This window comes from Bicyclus anynana, chromosome 26, assembly GCF_947172395.1.
Source record: "Bicyclus anynana chromosome 26, ilBicAnyn1.1, whole genome shotgun sequence".
Lineage (NCBI taxonomy): Eukaryota > Metazoa > Arthropoda > Insecta > Lepidoptera > Nymphalidae > Bicyclus > Bicyclus anynana.
In genome coordinates, this window is record NC_069108.1 from 929,803 (window position 1) to 948,091 (window position 18,289).

The 18,289-nt window shown below is 37.1% G+C and overlaps 1 protein-coding gene across 1 annotated transcript; it reads left to right on the forward strand.

Moving 5' to 3' along the window:
- The first annotated feature begins 1,129 nt into the window (after window positions 1–1,129).
- On the forward strand, window positions 1,130–11,234 carry LOC112045710 (uncharacterized). Its single transcript, XM_052889838.1, has 8 exons — window positions 1,130–1,326; window positions 3,719–3,803; window positions 4,334–4,505; window positions 5,495–5,706; window positions 6,372–6,643; window positions 8,226–8,406; window positions 8,590–8,733; window positions 9,304–11,234. Exons 2-8 carry the CDS (start codon window positions 3,742–3,744, stop codon window positions 9,989–9,991), a joined length of 1,731 nt encoding a protein of 576 aa, XP_052745798.1. The 5' UTR covers window positions 1,130–1,326; window positions 3,719–3,741; the 3' UTR covers window positions 9,992–11,234.
- The last annotated feature ends 7,055 nt before the right edge of the window (window positions 11,235–18,289 follow it).

Genomic DNA, 18,289 nt, shown 5'->3' on the forward strand with positions numbered 1-18,289 from the left:
TAATTAAACTCCTATTTACCCTACTCCTGTCCCATTATACTCTCTATGCCAGGGTTCCTCAAAGTGGGGTACGCGAACCCCTAGGGGTAAGGGTTAGCCAGGGGAGCCGAAAGTTTGAGAAACCCTGCTCTATGCCATACCCACTATCTACCTGACTACCTACTTATTTACTGACTACCGCTCTGGCGCAATATAGTTTTTCTTTTTTTAAAAAAAGAATATTTGCCATATCTTTTAAATATGACCAATATTCCCATTCCACTCCAACTAGTCGGAAAATACTGTGCTAGGAGTGGGTACGACAAAAGACCAACGGGGCCGGGATCGAACCACCACCCCTTGGTGATGAGTCCGACCGCTCTTACCGTTGAGCTATTGAGGCTATATAATTATTGATGTTTAAAGCTAGCTCTGGGATTATTTTTCAACCAAGCTTTTGCATAATTGCTACTACATATTTATAAATTACTAGTTTTTCAGATAGCATGAGTACGGTGACAATCGCCCGTATAATGAATCGCGGCATCAAGGGTGAAACGAACTGTCACCCGCACCATCCTACATGAAACGAACTGTAAGCGGTGGAAAGATGGAAAACAAGGACGACTGATTGGATTGTATGAATGAAGGAATATTAAAATCGCGCGGGAAAAAAAGTATAAAGGCAGACAATAGACATTTTATTTTAATCGATACCATAGATAACATTCGTTTTTAAACTGGATTTGGCTTGGCTGGCGTGTGTTGACGAAGACTAGCCTTTTTTTTAGACTGTATTTGTCTTATAAAATCACTAAACAATTATAGAATAATAAGTTCAATCACTTAATAATAATAATAATAGTAATAGTTTATTTAAAGGTAAAAACCCAGTGTAAAATAAACATAATAATAATAAACTTAAATTGTTAAAAAAAAGTTATGAAATGATTCTAATTGAAAAAAATTCATTTAATTTTTTAGATCTAATAGTTTTCGATAAAAGGAATTGATTTTCAATTAGGGCCATTTAAAAACTTTATTTTTGATTCAATAGAGAAAATCGGTATTTATCGTAAAATTATAACTTGATAGCGTGGCTTAAGCTTTACACTCTGATTTGTCTATATCGGTATTGTAGCAAGGCTTGGCGTTTCGGGCCCAACACTATCAGTTGTCAAAAAAGCAATAATTTATTTTAATATTTAGTAAATAATTCCTGTTCTTATTTTTGGATTATTATTAATTAAAGTGTATCTGGCGGGCTGATTGTATTTTTGGAAAATTCTGCGTGTCTGTTAAATGCATATTTAACGGGTTAAAAGTGCACCGAAGCGATATATCAAGGTGAGTTTGAATTTTTGTTTTCGCAGTTTCTAACCTTGTTTTGGATATATTTGCGCGCGAAATAAGTTTCATTAGGCAAGCTTTAAGTCGAGTTACTGTTTTTAAATTGTTTCAAACCGTATTTTTCGACTAATTTTAAGTTATCATGAATGATTATTGGCGAATCTTACTCTGGAAATTGCTTCGTAAAACTGCGATGTACGTACGCCGCTTGATATCGTATTTTGCACCCTATTACTAAAGGCGTAAGGTCGATAAATTGATTCGATGTAGTTGCGATGTAGGATTACCAGAGTAAGGACGCGGAACAAGTTATAATAGGGAATGTAAAGGTGGTTTCACACTGGTGTTTAATTAACGAATTAATTTATCAGAAATATAATTTAATTAATTAATAAATCATTAATAAATGTAAATAAAAATAAATTAATTACTTAATAATTTATAACATTTTTCTAATTTTGTACAAATGAATTTACATCCATGTATCAAGTAATTTAATTTTGTGTTACTGTTTTATACCTATTTTTTTATCTTTTCATAAACATTTAACCATCATCATAATCAATAACGACTGATGGATCTCCCACTGCTCGACATAGGTATAGTAAGAACATCCAAATACCAGTCTTGAGCCATCTGCATCCGGCGTCTCCCTGATTAAATGTCATCAGTCCTCCAACACAGGTTCAGTAGGGGTCAACCAAACCACATACAATCCAGTGATGTATAAGATACCTTATACAAATAGGTTTAAAAAGGTATCTGAAATACAAGATAGAAAAAAAAAAAAAAAAACATACATACAGCCGAACGTAGAACCTCCTCCTTTTTGGAAGTCGGTTAAAAATACATAACTTTCAAATACTTTTTTTAACTTTTTAACTTAAGTTTATTTGTTTGAAAAAACAATTTTCACCTTCTAAGTTTGATGAAGCAATAGTTAATATTATTATCAACTAAATTTTTAAATGACGCGCTGCATTCAGTTGCATTTGGAAAGAAAATCTGCAAAGTTTTATTTTAGTAAAAGTATCTTGGGGAATAAAGTATCTTCAAATTACTAAGATGCCAGAAAAATGTATCTAAATAACTCCTTTATTTATTTCATACTAATTAGTTATAAAAAATCCCATTGTCTTGGGTATTGGCCTGCTCCAGCAGTTTCCACTTTCCTCTGTCCCGTCCTGACCTCATCCAATCCCTACCAGCCACTTGAGCAATGTCATCTGTCCAGCGCTTCTGAGGTCTGCCAACTCTCCTTTTACCTACTGGACCCTAGGGACATCTAAATATAAGATACAAAATAAAAAATAAAAAGTATTTCAAATACAAGATACATCTTGTCAATTTGTCTATTTACAAATATGTATTTTATATCTTGATAGGGACATCTCTGACAACGATCACTCACATGGCCAAGTGTGGAAACAGCCAAGAAGGAAGAAGGGGGTTGACTAACACTGCTTTCTTTGTTGGGTTTCTATTGCAGCACCTTGCGAGCTATTGTCCATCTGCTCTTCTATGTGTTGCCATTGCTAGTTCAGATCTGTGGCTTGTTGAGCTGTCAGTGACTTTGGTTCTTCTGCGAATCTACTGTTAATCTCTGATAAATCGTGCAGAGACACTCAAAAACGTTTTTATTATTAAACTATTGACGGCCTCTGTAGCACAGTGGTGTGTACAGTAGATTTACAAGAAGTAGTAGGTCCTGGGTTCGATCTTCGACTGGGCTGATTGAGGTTTTCTAAATTGGTCCAGGTCTGGCTTTCGCCATGGCTATTTACCACCCTATCGGCTATGACGTATCGCCAAGTGATTTAGAGTTCCAATATGTGAATTTTTATTCTACCCCTAACAAGTTAGCCCGCTTTAATCTTAGATTGCATCATCACTTAGCATCAGGTGAGATTGTAGTCAAGGGCTAACTTGCAAAGAATAAAAAAACATGATATATTATTTAAAATTGAATAAATAACTATTAGCTCAACGAGTTGCAAAGCTGAAGTGGCAATGGGCGGGGCACATAGTGCGAATAGCCGAAGGACGTTGGGGTCCCAAAGTGCTGGAATGGCGACCCCGCACTAGTAAGCGCAGTGTTGGCCGACCCCCCATCAGGTGGTCTGACTACATCAAGCGAGTCGCAGGGATTCGCTGGATGCAGGTGGCTCAGTATCGTGATGTTTGGAAGTCCCTACAAAAGGCCTATGTCCTGCAGTGGACGTCCATCGGCTGATATGATGATGATGATGAAATAACTATTTACAGGGTTTAGTCTCTCTCCATATAAGTGAGGCACTACAAAGTCAAAGTCCAAATTAATTTATTTCAGTTAGACTTACCAAACGTCAGGTTTAACTTAATATATTTTTATAAGTTATTTTTTTTTCAGTATAAAAGCATGTACACATAAAAATGAGTAACATATGCTGCGTAGATGGCTGCCCACCGCCAAAAGATGATGTGACGTTTTTTAGGTAAAATTTTTATTCCATTTGTTATATATTGTTTTAAATTCTTATATGAACATATTTGTGAATATATCCTAAGTTTGCCAGGTGCAGTAGTAAATTAAAAAGTAATTGCTAAGGCAATAAATCCTACTTCCTACTAATATTATAAACGCGAAAGTATGTATGAATGTTTGGATGTTTGTTACTCTTTAACGCCGCTACTACTGAAGCAATTTGGCTGAAATTTGAAATGGAAATGGATTTTACTCATAGGTTACTTTTTATCCCAGAAAAATCCATGGTTTCCCGACATTTGCGAAATCTGATGATTTTAATGATATGAATGTTTGTTACTCTTTCACGCCTCGACTACTGAACCGAATTAGCTGAAATTTGGTATTGAGATATATTATAGCATGGATTAACACATAGGCTACTTTTTATCCTGGAAAAATCCATGGTTCCCGAGGGATTTGTAAAAATCTAAAAAAATGGAATTTGCTAGTAAATCATAAAATTTACATGTCAGTAAAAACAATAAATCCTGGTTGCAGATTCCCAAACAGCAGAACCCTCAAACGCAAATGGCTGGAAGCTATACCGAGCACGGTGCGAGTGACCGTGGACACCACGGTGTGCAGCAGACACTTCCTGGCCGAACAGTATGAGGTGGTCCGGAGCAAGAGACGGCTGAAGGCCAAGGTGGTGCCCAGTGTCTTCGACACGGTGAGTAATCTATAGACTTATATATAAAATTCTCGTATCTGAGAATCAACTAACATCAATTTTTCAATCCCCTAAACCCTAGAGGCAGGTAGCGGTAGGGTAGGGGTAGGGTAATGGTAGGGTAGGGGTAAGGGTATGGATAGGGTCCCTATCCCTAGATAGGGAAAAAGTGCACATAAGTCAAAGCGAAGCTTGATTGTTTCCGCTAGTTACAATATAAAACTGTAACAGGTCATTACATTCATTACATAGTACATTGAAAATATTTTAAAAATCTTAGTTGGGGGGCAGCCAAAAAATTTCTATTTAATATTTTTGTCTGTCTGTCCGTCTTATGTTGACCAAGCATCACACTGAAACTACTGAATGAAATTAAATGAAACTTGGCACAATTTAAGACCAAAATACGAAGGGTGTTCTAGGATAGGTTTTGTCGCGAAAATTAAATTAGAATGGGGTGAAAGTTTGTATCGATAGTCTTTAATTTTTCATTTAATTTTTCTCTAGGTGTACTACCAGAAAAAAAAAGACATTCAAGTTTTTTCGAAACTGTACCCCTAAAGAGTTAAAAAAGGGTTGAACTTTTTTTTCTATATAAATCGTTCGTGTTTTGTATAAATATATATAATTTTGAGTTATAAATTTATTTATTTTGCTATCCTCCGCGAAAAGGTATTTGAGTTGTAAAATGATTAGTGGACTATTTAATATAAACTCGTATATGAAATATGCGAGTTTATATTAAATAGTTATAAATAGAAGTTAAGTTAGATAATTAGATATAAATAGAAGGGGGTAAAATAGGGGTTGAAAGTTTACAGAGGTTCCCACGTGGACGAAGCACTCGTACATAATAAATCTAAAGGACAAGGACCAAGTACAGCTTGCCTCTCATCTCAAAAATGTCCACCAGCTCTCTAACTATATAAACAGATGTGTTGTAATTAAAACTTTGCTGTTAGATAAAGTGTAATAATTTTATTTTTCAGATTGCCAAACCTACACCCAAAACAGATGATCCTAAGGCTGACATACAGACAGACAGTATTAAAGAAATAGTCAACGATGTTACCATAGACAATAACACAGATGTAGAACAAAAAACAACTTCACCGCAACACAGAATAGAAGATGATGAACCATTAAAAGGCAACAATGAAAGCAGTACGCAAAATGGGCACCAAGAAGACATAGTTAAAAGGTATATTTATTTTGCCATGTAATTTAATTTAATATTAATTTACAATATTTACCATACCATGTGTGAAGTGACGTGTAGTATTGACAGTGATTGTACCATTATTTTGTGGTAGAGGAAACATCTCAAGCAGGTCCCAGGACTTGTGACCTTGGGAGTAGGTTTAAGGGATCCCTTTCCATCAACACTCACCTTCCCTGCCCGACTAGTTCTCCATACCTACACTAAACAATTTATTATAAACAATTAATCACTAACGCAACTGGCAGCGTGACGGTGTCTACGCTGCCTAACAAACAACAAAGCTCAAGTCATCAAATACCCTCTTATTTTTACCAACATTAATACCTCCCCTCTACAATAACATTAATCATGAAAGTTAATATCACCTTTAATCGAGGACCTTGTATCACATGGCCGAAATTATTTTGAATTATATTTTAAAACTAGTTGACGCCGCGTGGTTCCCGTTCCCGTATGAATTCGGGGATTAGCCTTCCTCGATAAATGGGCTATGTAACAGTGAAAGAATTTTTCAAATCGGACCAGTAATTCCTGAGATTAGCGCGTTCAATCAAACAAACTTCAGCTTTATAATATTAGTATAGATATATAAGCAATAGTAATATTATTATTGCCCCATTCAACATGAATTGAATTTTTTACAGAACGGAACCAGATAACGTATCAATCACAGATTCCGAAATCAGCAATAAAGACATAGAGGATATAATAGCAAATTACCAAATCAAACAAACAAGGCCTTTGCACAAAGACACAGAAAGTGACCTGAATGGGGAAACAGAGAGAAACAACGCAAAAACATCAGCAGCGAGCGAACAGTTAAAGACTGTGGAAATAGAAATAGAGGGAACTAGCGAAGTGATCGATGTGGACAATGTAGCGGATCCTGTATTCATTGAAGTGTCTGTAGGGAAAGGTAATAATCCGGCTCGAAGGACCATATTATGGCCAAAGAATTTTTTGCATTAAATTGCGTTAAAACAATTTTATACTATTAGATATGTCACTAGCGCGTCGAAACTGAGGCAGACAAAGGTGACTGATTGTCTTAATTTAATTAAATTAATTAAAACGAAATTTATTTATACTAATAATACCTAAATATCCTACAATGTTGAGTTCCTCGATGTAGACAATGTAGCGGATCCTGTATTCATTGAAGTGTCTGTAGGGAAAGGTAATAATCCGGCTCGAAGGACCATTTTATGGCTTAAGGACTTTTTGCAATTAATTGCATTAATTTTATACTATTAGATATTGTAGTGTTTGCACACACTCTCTGGGTGATCGGTTGGTCACTCGGGTTATCACATCCAGTTGGTTGAACACTGTATCTACTTAGTATCTCGTGGTACGTACTGATGCAGCACCAAAGTGCAACTAACTCCCCCTCTTGTCCGAGGCTTGTATTTATAGACTCATCTATTGACAGTCTAGGCTGTTGACATATACTACAGATATGTCATTAGCGCGTCGAAACTGAGGCGGACAAAGGCGACTGATTGTCTTAATTTAATTTAGTTAATTAAAAAATTTCAACGAAAATTATTTAAAACTCATAATACCTAAATATCCTACAATGTTGAGTTCTTCAATGTAGATAATGTAGCGGATCTTGTGGTCATTGAAGTGTCTGTAGGGACAGGTAATGTCCGGCTCGAAGGACCATTTTATGGCTTAAGGACTTTTTTCATTTAATTGCATTAATTGCGATTTTATACTATTAGATATGTCACTAGCGCGTCGAAACTGAGGCGGACAAAGGTAACTGATAGTCTTAATTTAATTTAGTTAATTAAACAATTCAACGAAATTTATTTAAACTAATAATATCTAAATATTGTCTAAAATGTTGAGTTCTTTGATGTAGACAATGTAGCGGATCCTGTATTCGTCTGTAGGGAAAGGTAATGTCCGGCTCGAAGGACCATTTTATAAGGCTTAAGGACTTTTTTCATTTAATTGCGTTAAAACAAAGATTGTATACTATTATATATGTAGCGCGTCAAAACTGAGATGGACAAAGGTGGCTGATTGTCTTAATTTAATTTAGTTAATTAAACAATTCAATGAAAGTTATTTAAACAAATACCTACATATCGTCTACAATGTCGAGTTATGTGTTCAGGACGTTTAAAAACTATATAAACATAAATATATTATGTAAGTAAACACAATATTGTGCATGTTGAGTAGCCAAATTCGGATCACTTTTCCCTTGGGAACCATGGATTTTTCCGGGATGAAAATTCTTAGTCTTGCCTACGTCACACATCTACCTGCATGCCAAATTTCAGCCCGATCCGTCCAGTGGTTTGTGCGTTGACAGATCATTATGTCAGTCAGTCACTTTTGAGTTATATATACTTAGATTATGAAAAAAGTTTGTATAAGGAAGATAGCAACATTATACGGATGTCAAGGAGACGCGTGACGTTTGGTTTTCTATGGGTTGTAAAGACTCATTTTGTGTCATTCAATTAACTTCAACATTCCAGATGGTGGGGTCCAAGAGGCCAGCAACCAGGACTGCATGCTGCTGCTGGAGAGCGTGCAGTGCGAGGTGGACCCCAGCTGCCTCGTGTTCCCCGACCCCGAGCCCGAGCCGGACTCCGAGGGGGCCGACTCCGACGTCGTCGACCTGGGGGAGAGGTGGGTGCCATTGCCCCTCTGTAGATGGTGAAGTCAAGAGGCCAGCGACCAGGACTGCATGCTGCTGCTGGAGAGCGTGCAGTGCGAGGTGGACCCCAGCTGCCTCGTGTTCCCCGACCCCGAGCCCGAGCCGGACTCCGAGGGGGCCGACTCCGACGTCGTCGACCTGGGGGAGAGGTGGGTGCCATTGCCCCTCTGTAGATGGTGAAGTCAAGAGGCCAGCGACCAGGACTGCATGCTGCTGCTGGAGAGCGTGCAGTGCGAGGTGGACCCCAGCTGCCTCGTGTTCCCCGACCCCGAGCCCGAGCCGGACTCCGAGGGGGCCGACTCCGACGTCGTCGACCTGGGGGAGAGGTGGGCTATTGCCTATTGCAGCATTAGAGTCGTGATAGCCCAGTGGACATGGCCACTGCCTTCAATTCCAGAGGGTGTGGGTTCGAATCCGGTCCGGGGCATGCACCTTCAACTTTTCAGTTGTGTGCATTTTAAGATATAAAATATCACGTGTCTCAAACGGTGAAAGGAGAACATTGTGAGACTGCATACCAGAGAATTTTCTCAATTCTCTGCGTGTGTGAAGTCTGCCAATCCCCATTGGGCCAGCATGGTGGACTATTGGCCTAACCCCTCTTATTCTGAGAAGAGACTCGGTCTCAATTAATTAATTAATGCGTCCTGGTCATTATCATTAAACATCTGAAAATATTCGTTACATGGTCAAACATTATCATACTTAGCCCACCAACCCGCATCGGAGCAGCAAGGCCATATTTTCACTCCTATGAGGATTTATATCGCAAGGCGTTTCCGCCAACCGATCGCTACCCCTCTCTAACTCCCCACTCTTCACGGAAACAAGTCCACGCCACCTGACGTCATATCCGTCTCAGAATACTATTTCTTACAATATATTATTAATTACAGAAAAGAAGACCCGATAAGTCTTCTAACATCCAGCGATGAAGACGAGGTGATCGTCCAAGAGCCGGAGTACGACATGGTGGAGGTCTCCGACGAAACGGACGAGGACGACGTGCCGCTGGTGAAGCTGGTCGCCAAACCGAAGTCAAAGTCCAAAGTCAAAGCCAAGAAAACGAAGGACAAGTCCAATTTCAACAGAGACGCATTAACAAAGATACTATGGGGACAGTTGTATGAATATTTTTGTTTTGAATGCCATTTTAAGACAACGAGTCGGGCTGAGTTCAAAGCGCATTCAAAAGATCATTCAACGGTTATCCAAGTTTGCCAGCTTTGTGATTATACCACATCGAGTAACCAACAATTCATAAGGCATAAAAGAAAACACAGAGAAGAGAAGAAATACAAATGTCATCTATGCAAATATAAAGCAAGACATAACATGAGCTTGATTTATCACATGAAGTCCCACGAGGAAGTGCAAATAATTGAAGACGGTGTTTTTAAGTGTGAAAAGTGTGATTTTAAAACTAGTGTTAAAAGGGCCCTTTTACAACACATCCGGGCATGTCGGGTTAAACGGTTTTCATGTAATTCGTGTAGATACAAAACGAATAGACGGAGTGATATGAAGAGGCACAAGAGCAGGATTCATCGGGACAGTGATGATGATGACGATTATGTGCCATGATTCTGATCTGGATTGTGTTTGGACTATTCGCAGTTTTGGACTGTGACAAAATTTCCTCTATAGTTTATTATTTAAAAAAAAAAAAAAATTTTTGTCTATCAATGATTAGTTGTTTTACTATTTTTTTTTTTAATTTGGGATGTTTTCAAGTGCAGACAAGTGAATATATTTCACTTCCTACTTATAGAAGATGAAAGTTAGTCACTCCATGTTCTTACCATAGTTTAGTTACACGGTGCTCGGGAGTTTTTCATCCTCCTCCTAACAAGTTAGCCCGCTTCCATCTTAGACTGCATCATCATTTACCATCAAGTGAGATTGTAGTCAAGGGCTAACTTGTAAAGAATAAAAAAAAAAAAGTTTTCCCATAATATCAAGGTGTTGACGAGCCAAACTGCATAACTAATATTTTTTTTACTAAAAAAAAATTTTTAGTTTTCATCTGACCATAACTCTGACTCAGTAATTCAAATAATTCCGACTATCCATGTAACACTCTCCTTTATCTATCCTTGCATTTTAAAATACGTAAAACTTGATTACGTCATAGTCAAAAGCCTCAATAGCCTCAATAGCTCAACGGTAAGAAAGGGTTGGATTCATCACCGAGAGGTGGTGGTTCAATCCTCACCCCGTTGGTCTACTCCTGGCACAGTCTTTCCCGACTAGTTGGAGGGGAATGGGAATATTGGTCATATTAAAAAAAAATTTTTTGGCAAATATTCTTTTTAAAAAAAAAATTAAAAAAAAAATATATATAAGGAAAAATATATGATCTATTTACAAAAAAATATAATTTCCCCGAAAATATTAATTTTACAACACGTACCTTGAACATTTTTAATTAATTTTCAGTAAAGAATATTTTATGCTATAACCCCAGAGTCAGTGTTACCAACTCCCAAAAATATTAATCCCTAAAGTTTGTGCCAAAAAATTGTGAGATTGTAGTCAAGGGCTAATTTGTAAAGAATAAAAAAAAACTCTATAGTAGTCTATGGTGGGAGCATGTAAGAAACTATCATCTTTTATTGAATGAGGAAAGTGTGGGCATCACAGGCATTTATTCTACTTGGGTCATTTTGGGTCATTTTTTTCGATAAATTCTTATATTTTATCTTGTGGTAGACTCTGGTTAGTTACCATTACTACAAACAATCAAAACGTTTTGAAAGTATGCATTTGTAAATAAATAATGATTATTTAATAGTAATCTGTAAATATAAAATTGATTAAAAAAATGCTTTTTTTTGTATTATTTACGTTATCAACCCATATTCGGCTCACTGCTGAGCTCGAGAGTTTCTTAAAATGCACGCAACTGAAAAGTTGGAGGTGCATGCCCCGGACCGGATTCGAACCCACACCCTCCGGAATCGGAGGCAGAGGTCGTATCCACTGTGCTATCACGGCTACATAATTATTATTTATTTTTAACTAAACTTGTTATAACGTGAGGTTGTAGGAGGTAATCTCTGGAACTACTGAACCAATTTTAAAAATTCTTTTGCCACTAGTATTAGGGGTGGCGAGAAAAGAAACTCGAGGTTCACAAACACACCACTTTAATAACAACTCTTCGATTATAATCACAAAAACTGAGCCAGCCTCATCCATGAAGCCACGTTTTTATACCTTTCCAACGGAATAAACAACAAGAACCAAATATAGTCAAACATCAATCTTTTATCTATACGGATATTGACATAACTTCATTTATGAATTATGTCAATATACGTTTTTAAATCTATTTATTTATTTTAGTTTCGTTTCGTATATTTTAGTTTAATTTTAAGAACAAAGAATTACTCGTCATTATACGTCATGGTACCTACGTATATTGACAACACTACAGTTATAACCAGATTGTAACATATAATGTAGCATATCCGTTAATACAAATGCCTTCTTATTTAATTTTCTAACATTCGGCCTTCCTGACAATTAGTTTGTCCTCAAACTATTAGCTTTTCTACCAAATTTACACAAACAAACTATCATTTTGTGTTTTGCCTGGAACCTCTTTAGACAATAGCCACACCTATCGTGTACCCTGCCCGATAACATATTCGGTCAATAGGTACCCGTATCTCGTACCCTTCCCGAAACCATCGTCGGTCAATAGGTACCCGTATCTCGTACCCTTCCCGAAACCATCGTCGGTCAATAGGTACCCGTATCTCGTACCCTTCCCGAAACCATCGTCGGTCAATAGGTACCCGTATCTCGTACCCTTCCCGAAACCAATGTCGGTCAATAGGTACCCGTATCTCGTACCCTTCCCGAAACCATCGTCGGTCAATAGGTACCCGTATCTCGTACCCTTCCCGAAACCATCGTCGGTCAATAGGTACCCGTATCTCGTACCCTTCCCGAAACCATCGTCGGTCAATAGGTACCCGTATCTCGTACCCTTCCCGAAACCATCGTCGGTCAATAGGTACCCGTATCTCGTACCCTTCCCGAAACCATCGTCGGTCAATAGGTACCCGTATCTCGTACCCTTCCCGAAACCATCGTCGGTCAATAGGTACCCGTATCTCGTACCCTTCCCGAAACCATCGTCGGTCAATAGGTACCCGTATCTCGTACCCTTCCCGAAACCATCGTCGGTCAATAGGTACCCGTATCTCGTACCCTTCCCGAAACCATCGTCGGTCAATAGGTGCCCGTATCTCGTACCCTTCCCGAAACCATCGTCGGTCAATAGGTACCCGTATCTCGTACCCTTCCCGAAACCATCGTCGGTCAATAGGTACCCGTATCTCGTACCCTTCCCGAAACCATTGTCGGTCAATAGGCACCTCTATCTTTTACCCTGCCCGATAACATCGTCGGTCAATAGGCACCTCTATCTTTTACCCTGCCTGATAAAATCTTCGGTCAATTGGCACTCACATCTCGCAATTACTCAATTCAAAATATTGAAATTATTATTTTATTATTCAATAATAAACAAACAATAAAAAAAATCCAAATAATAATCCAATAATATTAGTCTCAATAATATATGATGATAATTATCCATATAATTAATTATTCACAAGAATATTTATGGCGAATAATCAATAATTTTATCTACTATTACTTTCTAATCACTATTTTCACTAATTTACATTGCAATCCAAACAATAGTACCTACTTTATTCAAACAAATCAACTATTTCTAGTTTTGTCTATTATCATGTTCAGTCAAAGAACAGACCTATTTAGCACCCTGCCCGATAACATCTTCGGTCAATAGGCACTCTTAACATCTGCAGTCAAAAAAACAGACCTATCTAGCACCCTGCCCGATAACATCTTCGGTCAATAGGCACTCTTATCATCTTCAGTCAAAGAACAGACCTATCTAGTACCCTGCCCGGTAACATCGTCGGTCAATAGGCACTCGTATCTCTCAATTGTTATATTCAATTAAAAATATTTAAATTATAATCCATCACATCCACATGTTAATTATCCATATATTAATAATAATTCATCCACAACAATACTACTACTTTTAATTCATTATTTTTACTATCGCCATCATTGATAATGAGTGTACTAATATCCATGGTTTTATCTGATCAACCGTCCATAAATTACAAGACTTCTCAAGCGCTGTGCTGCTTATTTAGCACCGCCTCTTATGCATATAATAAATTTATCTTTTCTGGAAGGTGTGTTTCCAGAAAAGCCTAAGTTGTCAATTGTAAAGCCAGTATACAAAACAATAAAATACAATAAATAAAAATGATAAAAACTACCGGCAATAAAAGTGATAAAAACTACCGTCGTAATTCGTCCTATAACTCTAATACCAGTTCTCTCGTTTTATTTTTAAAATATTGCACAAATGAACTATTCAGTTTTATTTCACACTGAAATATACTAATAGATGATCAATTTGGCTTTAGGAAGAATTGTTGTACTACACTAGCCTGCTATAATCTTAACAAAGTTATTACAGAGAACCTTAATGCAAAATTGTCTGTAGTATGTATCTTTCTTGATACTAGATCATTTGATCTAGTTTCTCATAAAACACTTCTAGATAATTTGAAAAGTATGGAATTAGAAGAAAATGTTTACGGTGAGTTTAGAAAGGCAATTTTCTGTTAACTAAACTCCCTGTTAGCCATAAGAATGCAATGTGTTGAAATTTTAAATTGTAATTGTCGTTGTAATACATATCGATCAAATTTTAAAATTCAAAATCCATATGGTGTCCTTTAAGGTAGCTAGGTCCTTTATTATTTATTTTGTATATAAATGACCTCCCGAATGGAATCAAGCTCAAATGCATTATGTATGCCGATGATACAACTATTTTCATTACTGGCAAGGATAGATCAACTGTTGAGTATGGATGTAACGACGCTTTATCTAAAGTTATCAAGCAGAAATCGAAATTTATTTAATATATGCCATATAACCATGTATTCTCAAATTTCAAAATTCGTTATAAATGGTCTTCTTTAAATGAAGTAGAAACTACAACTTTCTTAGGGATAATAACTGACAAATATTGCAATTGGAAGTCCCACACAGAACAATTATGCGCCAAGTTGGACAGGTTTGTATTTGTTCTTAGATGATTATATCAAACCAACAGTTATAAAACAGTATTGTTGGCATATAATGGATATGTTTCTTCATTACTAAGGTATGGAATCGTCTTATGGGGAAACTTCGTACTTATAAACACTATGTCCGTTAAGCAACAGGCTTATTTGGGGACCTTATGTGGCTTGCATACGCCTGACTCATGTAGACCTTTGTTTAAAAGGTCTAAAGTTCTTCCTCTACCTTTATTAAATTTAGTAGTTAAAAAAATGTTCTAAATATTTTAAAACTTACAATGAGTTAAGTGATGCCAGGCGCAGAAGAAAAGATAAGCTAATAATGCCACCAAAAAGGCTCGATATGTTCGCTAAGAGTGTACATTGTAGTGCAATTTCAATATATAACAAACTACCAGATATCTATAAGATTGACAATATAAATAGTTTTAGAATATGGTTTCTAAAATGCTTATAGATACTTTTGATAATTATTCTTACATATTTAACAGTTGATATGTTCATAATTTGAACGCATTTTAACATATTATTGGTAATGAATATTTGACATTGCACTAAATTTGACTTTAATATTATTTTATTTTATTAGTCACAGTAATTTTAAATTAGATTAGTATTGGTCATAGAATCATAAAATGACAAATTGTATGAGCTATTACGTTTTCTTTTTTTTTTAGTTTGAATAAAAATTAGGATTAGGACGACGACATCAACGACGGAAATAGTATAGACTGCATGGACGTTTTATAAAAATGGTGCACGAAATTTCTTCCCAATGCTTATTTGGGAGGAACCGTTCAATCAAAAAGAATAGGTTGTGTCACAGCGCTTCAAATTAAACAATTGCCGGGTTGTATTTTTTTTTAGTACATGCTGTATTTTATTAATTGTTCATAAATAAATTTCTTAAAATTTCGCTATAAATATCAATTTATTCAAAGAACCAGGGCCGTATTAAGAATATATTTCTATACTGAGTTTTCCTTACATTGTATTTTATTTCATAAAAAAAAACATTTATATAAAACCTCGATGAAAAGGAAATAAACTTAGATGCGTTTTTGATGTGTAAAATATATATTAACAATATGGCATTACAACTTGTAAGGTCAAAATATCCAGCAGTGATTATAATAATATTTAGAGTATTTAATTTCTTCGACTGTCAGTTGCTTTGATATATTTACGACATTTTGCGTATTTCGTATGGTATTGTTTGATACAAGTAGGTAATTAAATTAATGGTTTACAGTTCAATACTTTACAAACATATTCTCATTTTACGATTACCAAATTAAATAATTACAAGAGAAAAGTGGATACGCCTTGTTCAATTAGAATGAAATGTTGCACCGAATGATGCAATAAAAACCCCATAAAAGCTCCAAAGTTTGCTCCGCACACTTTGTCAATGACACATTTAATAACAAAAGGTATATGCTTTTTTTTTTAAAACAAGGATTTTATTTTTGTAAAATATCAAAGACCGGCCCTGGTATCATGTATCACGCCGAGACGAAATCTACCACCCTCGGGTTAAGTCGTATATTTTCGCGTAATCTTCCGTGGATCGAGCGACTGACCATCGAGTCGGGTACAAAGTCTATTTAAAATTTTCATAAGTGGAATCACTATTGGCAGAAAGTATCAGCGTCTTAATTATATCATATGCTATCTTTGTAAACCTACTTTCTGATGAATAAATAAATTATCATTATTATTATATTTGACCTTGGTATACTAGATGAATAAATAAATTATCATTATTATTATATTTGACCTTAGTATACTAGATGAAGATTATCATTTCTCATAATTTAGTTATTTTATCCAGCTGGCATTCGTTTCCTGCTTTTTAGTTTTTTTTTTTTTTTACTAAATTCTCTACAGAGTGATTAGTGGGTAAAATGTTATTTGGTGAAGGTTTCAAAATCTTGGATGTAAAAGTTGTCCCTCTGTATTTACAAATTTAATAATTGCTGTATTTTTTTTTTATTTTATTATTATGTATTTTGGTGTTAGCAAACAAATAACATCAAAAACAACCACTAAATTCTCTTTGAAGTAGTGATTATTACCAACATGAAGGAAAAACACTCGTTTTTTATTTTCTTTTTTTTTTTTAATCGGTACATCTTTGCCCGGTTTATCCAAAACGATTTTATATAAGCTATTTTAGATATTTAGATTTTATATAGCTAAAAATCACCATGTTTTAAAAGGTACGATTTTTCACTTATTCCCGATTATATCCATACTCAGCCATGTTTTTCAACATAATTAAATTTTTAATATCTCGTTGGATAGCTAATAAGCCACACTTGTTTTTAAACTGCTATGCAGATAAAGTTGCTAGGTATTTTTTTTAAATAAACTTGCATTTAGTCATGGGATAAATACGTAAGTTTCATTTTTAAATCCTGTTTGAAGTAGAGTAATTAATTCGGTTAATTTTTGCTCTTGATTTTACGACTTATTTGTTGGATCAAATTCCGTTATAATATTTTGTCATAATGTAATGTAAATATTAACACTTGCCGCGTCGTTCTTCGCTATGGCCGTCTGGCTCGTAGTTGCATTTCTTTTGATTAACCGGCTGCAACTTTGGCTGGGCGCCCGGCTGCGATGCTGTTTGAACACTCGGCTGTGACGCCGGCTGGGATGCCGGCTGCCCGCCCGGCTGTGATGCCAGCTGGGACGCCGGCTGAACGCCCGGCTGTGTCGCCGGCTGCGACGCCGGCTGGGACGCCGGCTGAACTCCCGGCTGCGACGCCGGCTGAACTCCCGGCTGCGACGCCGGCTGAACTCCCGGCTGCGACGCCGGCTGAACGCCCGACTGTGTCGCCAGCTGCGACGCTGGCTGGGACGCCGGCTGAACGCCCGGCTGAACGCCCGGCTTCGACGCCGGCTGAACGTCCGGCTGAACGCACGGCTTCGACGCCGGCTGAACGCCCGGCTTCGACGCCGGCTGAACGCCCGGCTTAGACGCCGGCCGAACGCCTGGCTGTGTCGCCGGCTGGACGTCGGCTGAACACCCGGCTTCGACGCCAGCTGAACGCCCGGCTTCGACGCCAGCTGAACGCCCGGCTTCGACTCCTGGCTTCGACGCCGGCTGAACGCCCGGCTTCGACTCCTGGCTTCGACGCCGGCTGAACGCCCGGCTTTGACGCCGGCTGAATGCATGGCAGCGACGCCGGCTGCGACGCCGGCTAGGCTCCTGTTGAGCTCTCGGCTGCGGCGCCAGCAGAGCGCCCGGCTGGACGGAGCTACATCCTCGCTTGCGCGTTGAGTTGTTAGTCCAACTTTGTTTGGTTTGCCGAGTGCCTCAATTTTTAAAGCTAAAAATAGAAATTGTGGAGGGCAGAAAAAGTATTCATCGAATAAAGAATCATTTCAGATCATACTGTTTTGTTGATTATTGATTACGATTACAAAAATTAATTATCAAGCGTAACAGATTTAATCCAATATTATTAAGTACACATTTATAATAAGATAAGAGACACATTTATAAAAAGGTGTGGGTAAGTATAAAAACCAAATCGTTAAACCAACAACACTTTTGTTGGTAAACCACTCCTAGAAATTGTATTCTAACGTAAATAATAAATAAGTCACGAATTTAAAAAAAAAAATTAAATGAAAGCCATTTCACAAATATACAAATATAAAAACCAGATGTCACCTGCGGTCAATTTACAGCGTTCAGCATACCCCGCTTCTGATATTA

Coding starts and splice junctions, on each gene's coding strand:
- LOC112045710 (XM_052889838.1), top strand. CDS start 3,742: ATGAGTAACATATGCTGCGTAGATGGCTGCCCACCGCCAAAAGATGAT. Junction 4,506..5,494: donor TGCCCAGTGTCTTCGACACG/GTGAGTAATCTA, acceptor TTTATTTTTCAG/ATTGCCAAACCTACACCCAA. Junction 5,707..6,371: donor CAAGAAGACATAGTTAAAAG/GTATATTTATTT, acceptor AATTTTTTACAG/AACGGAACCAGATAACGTAT.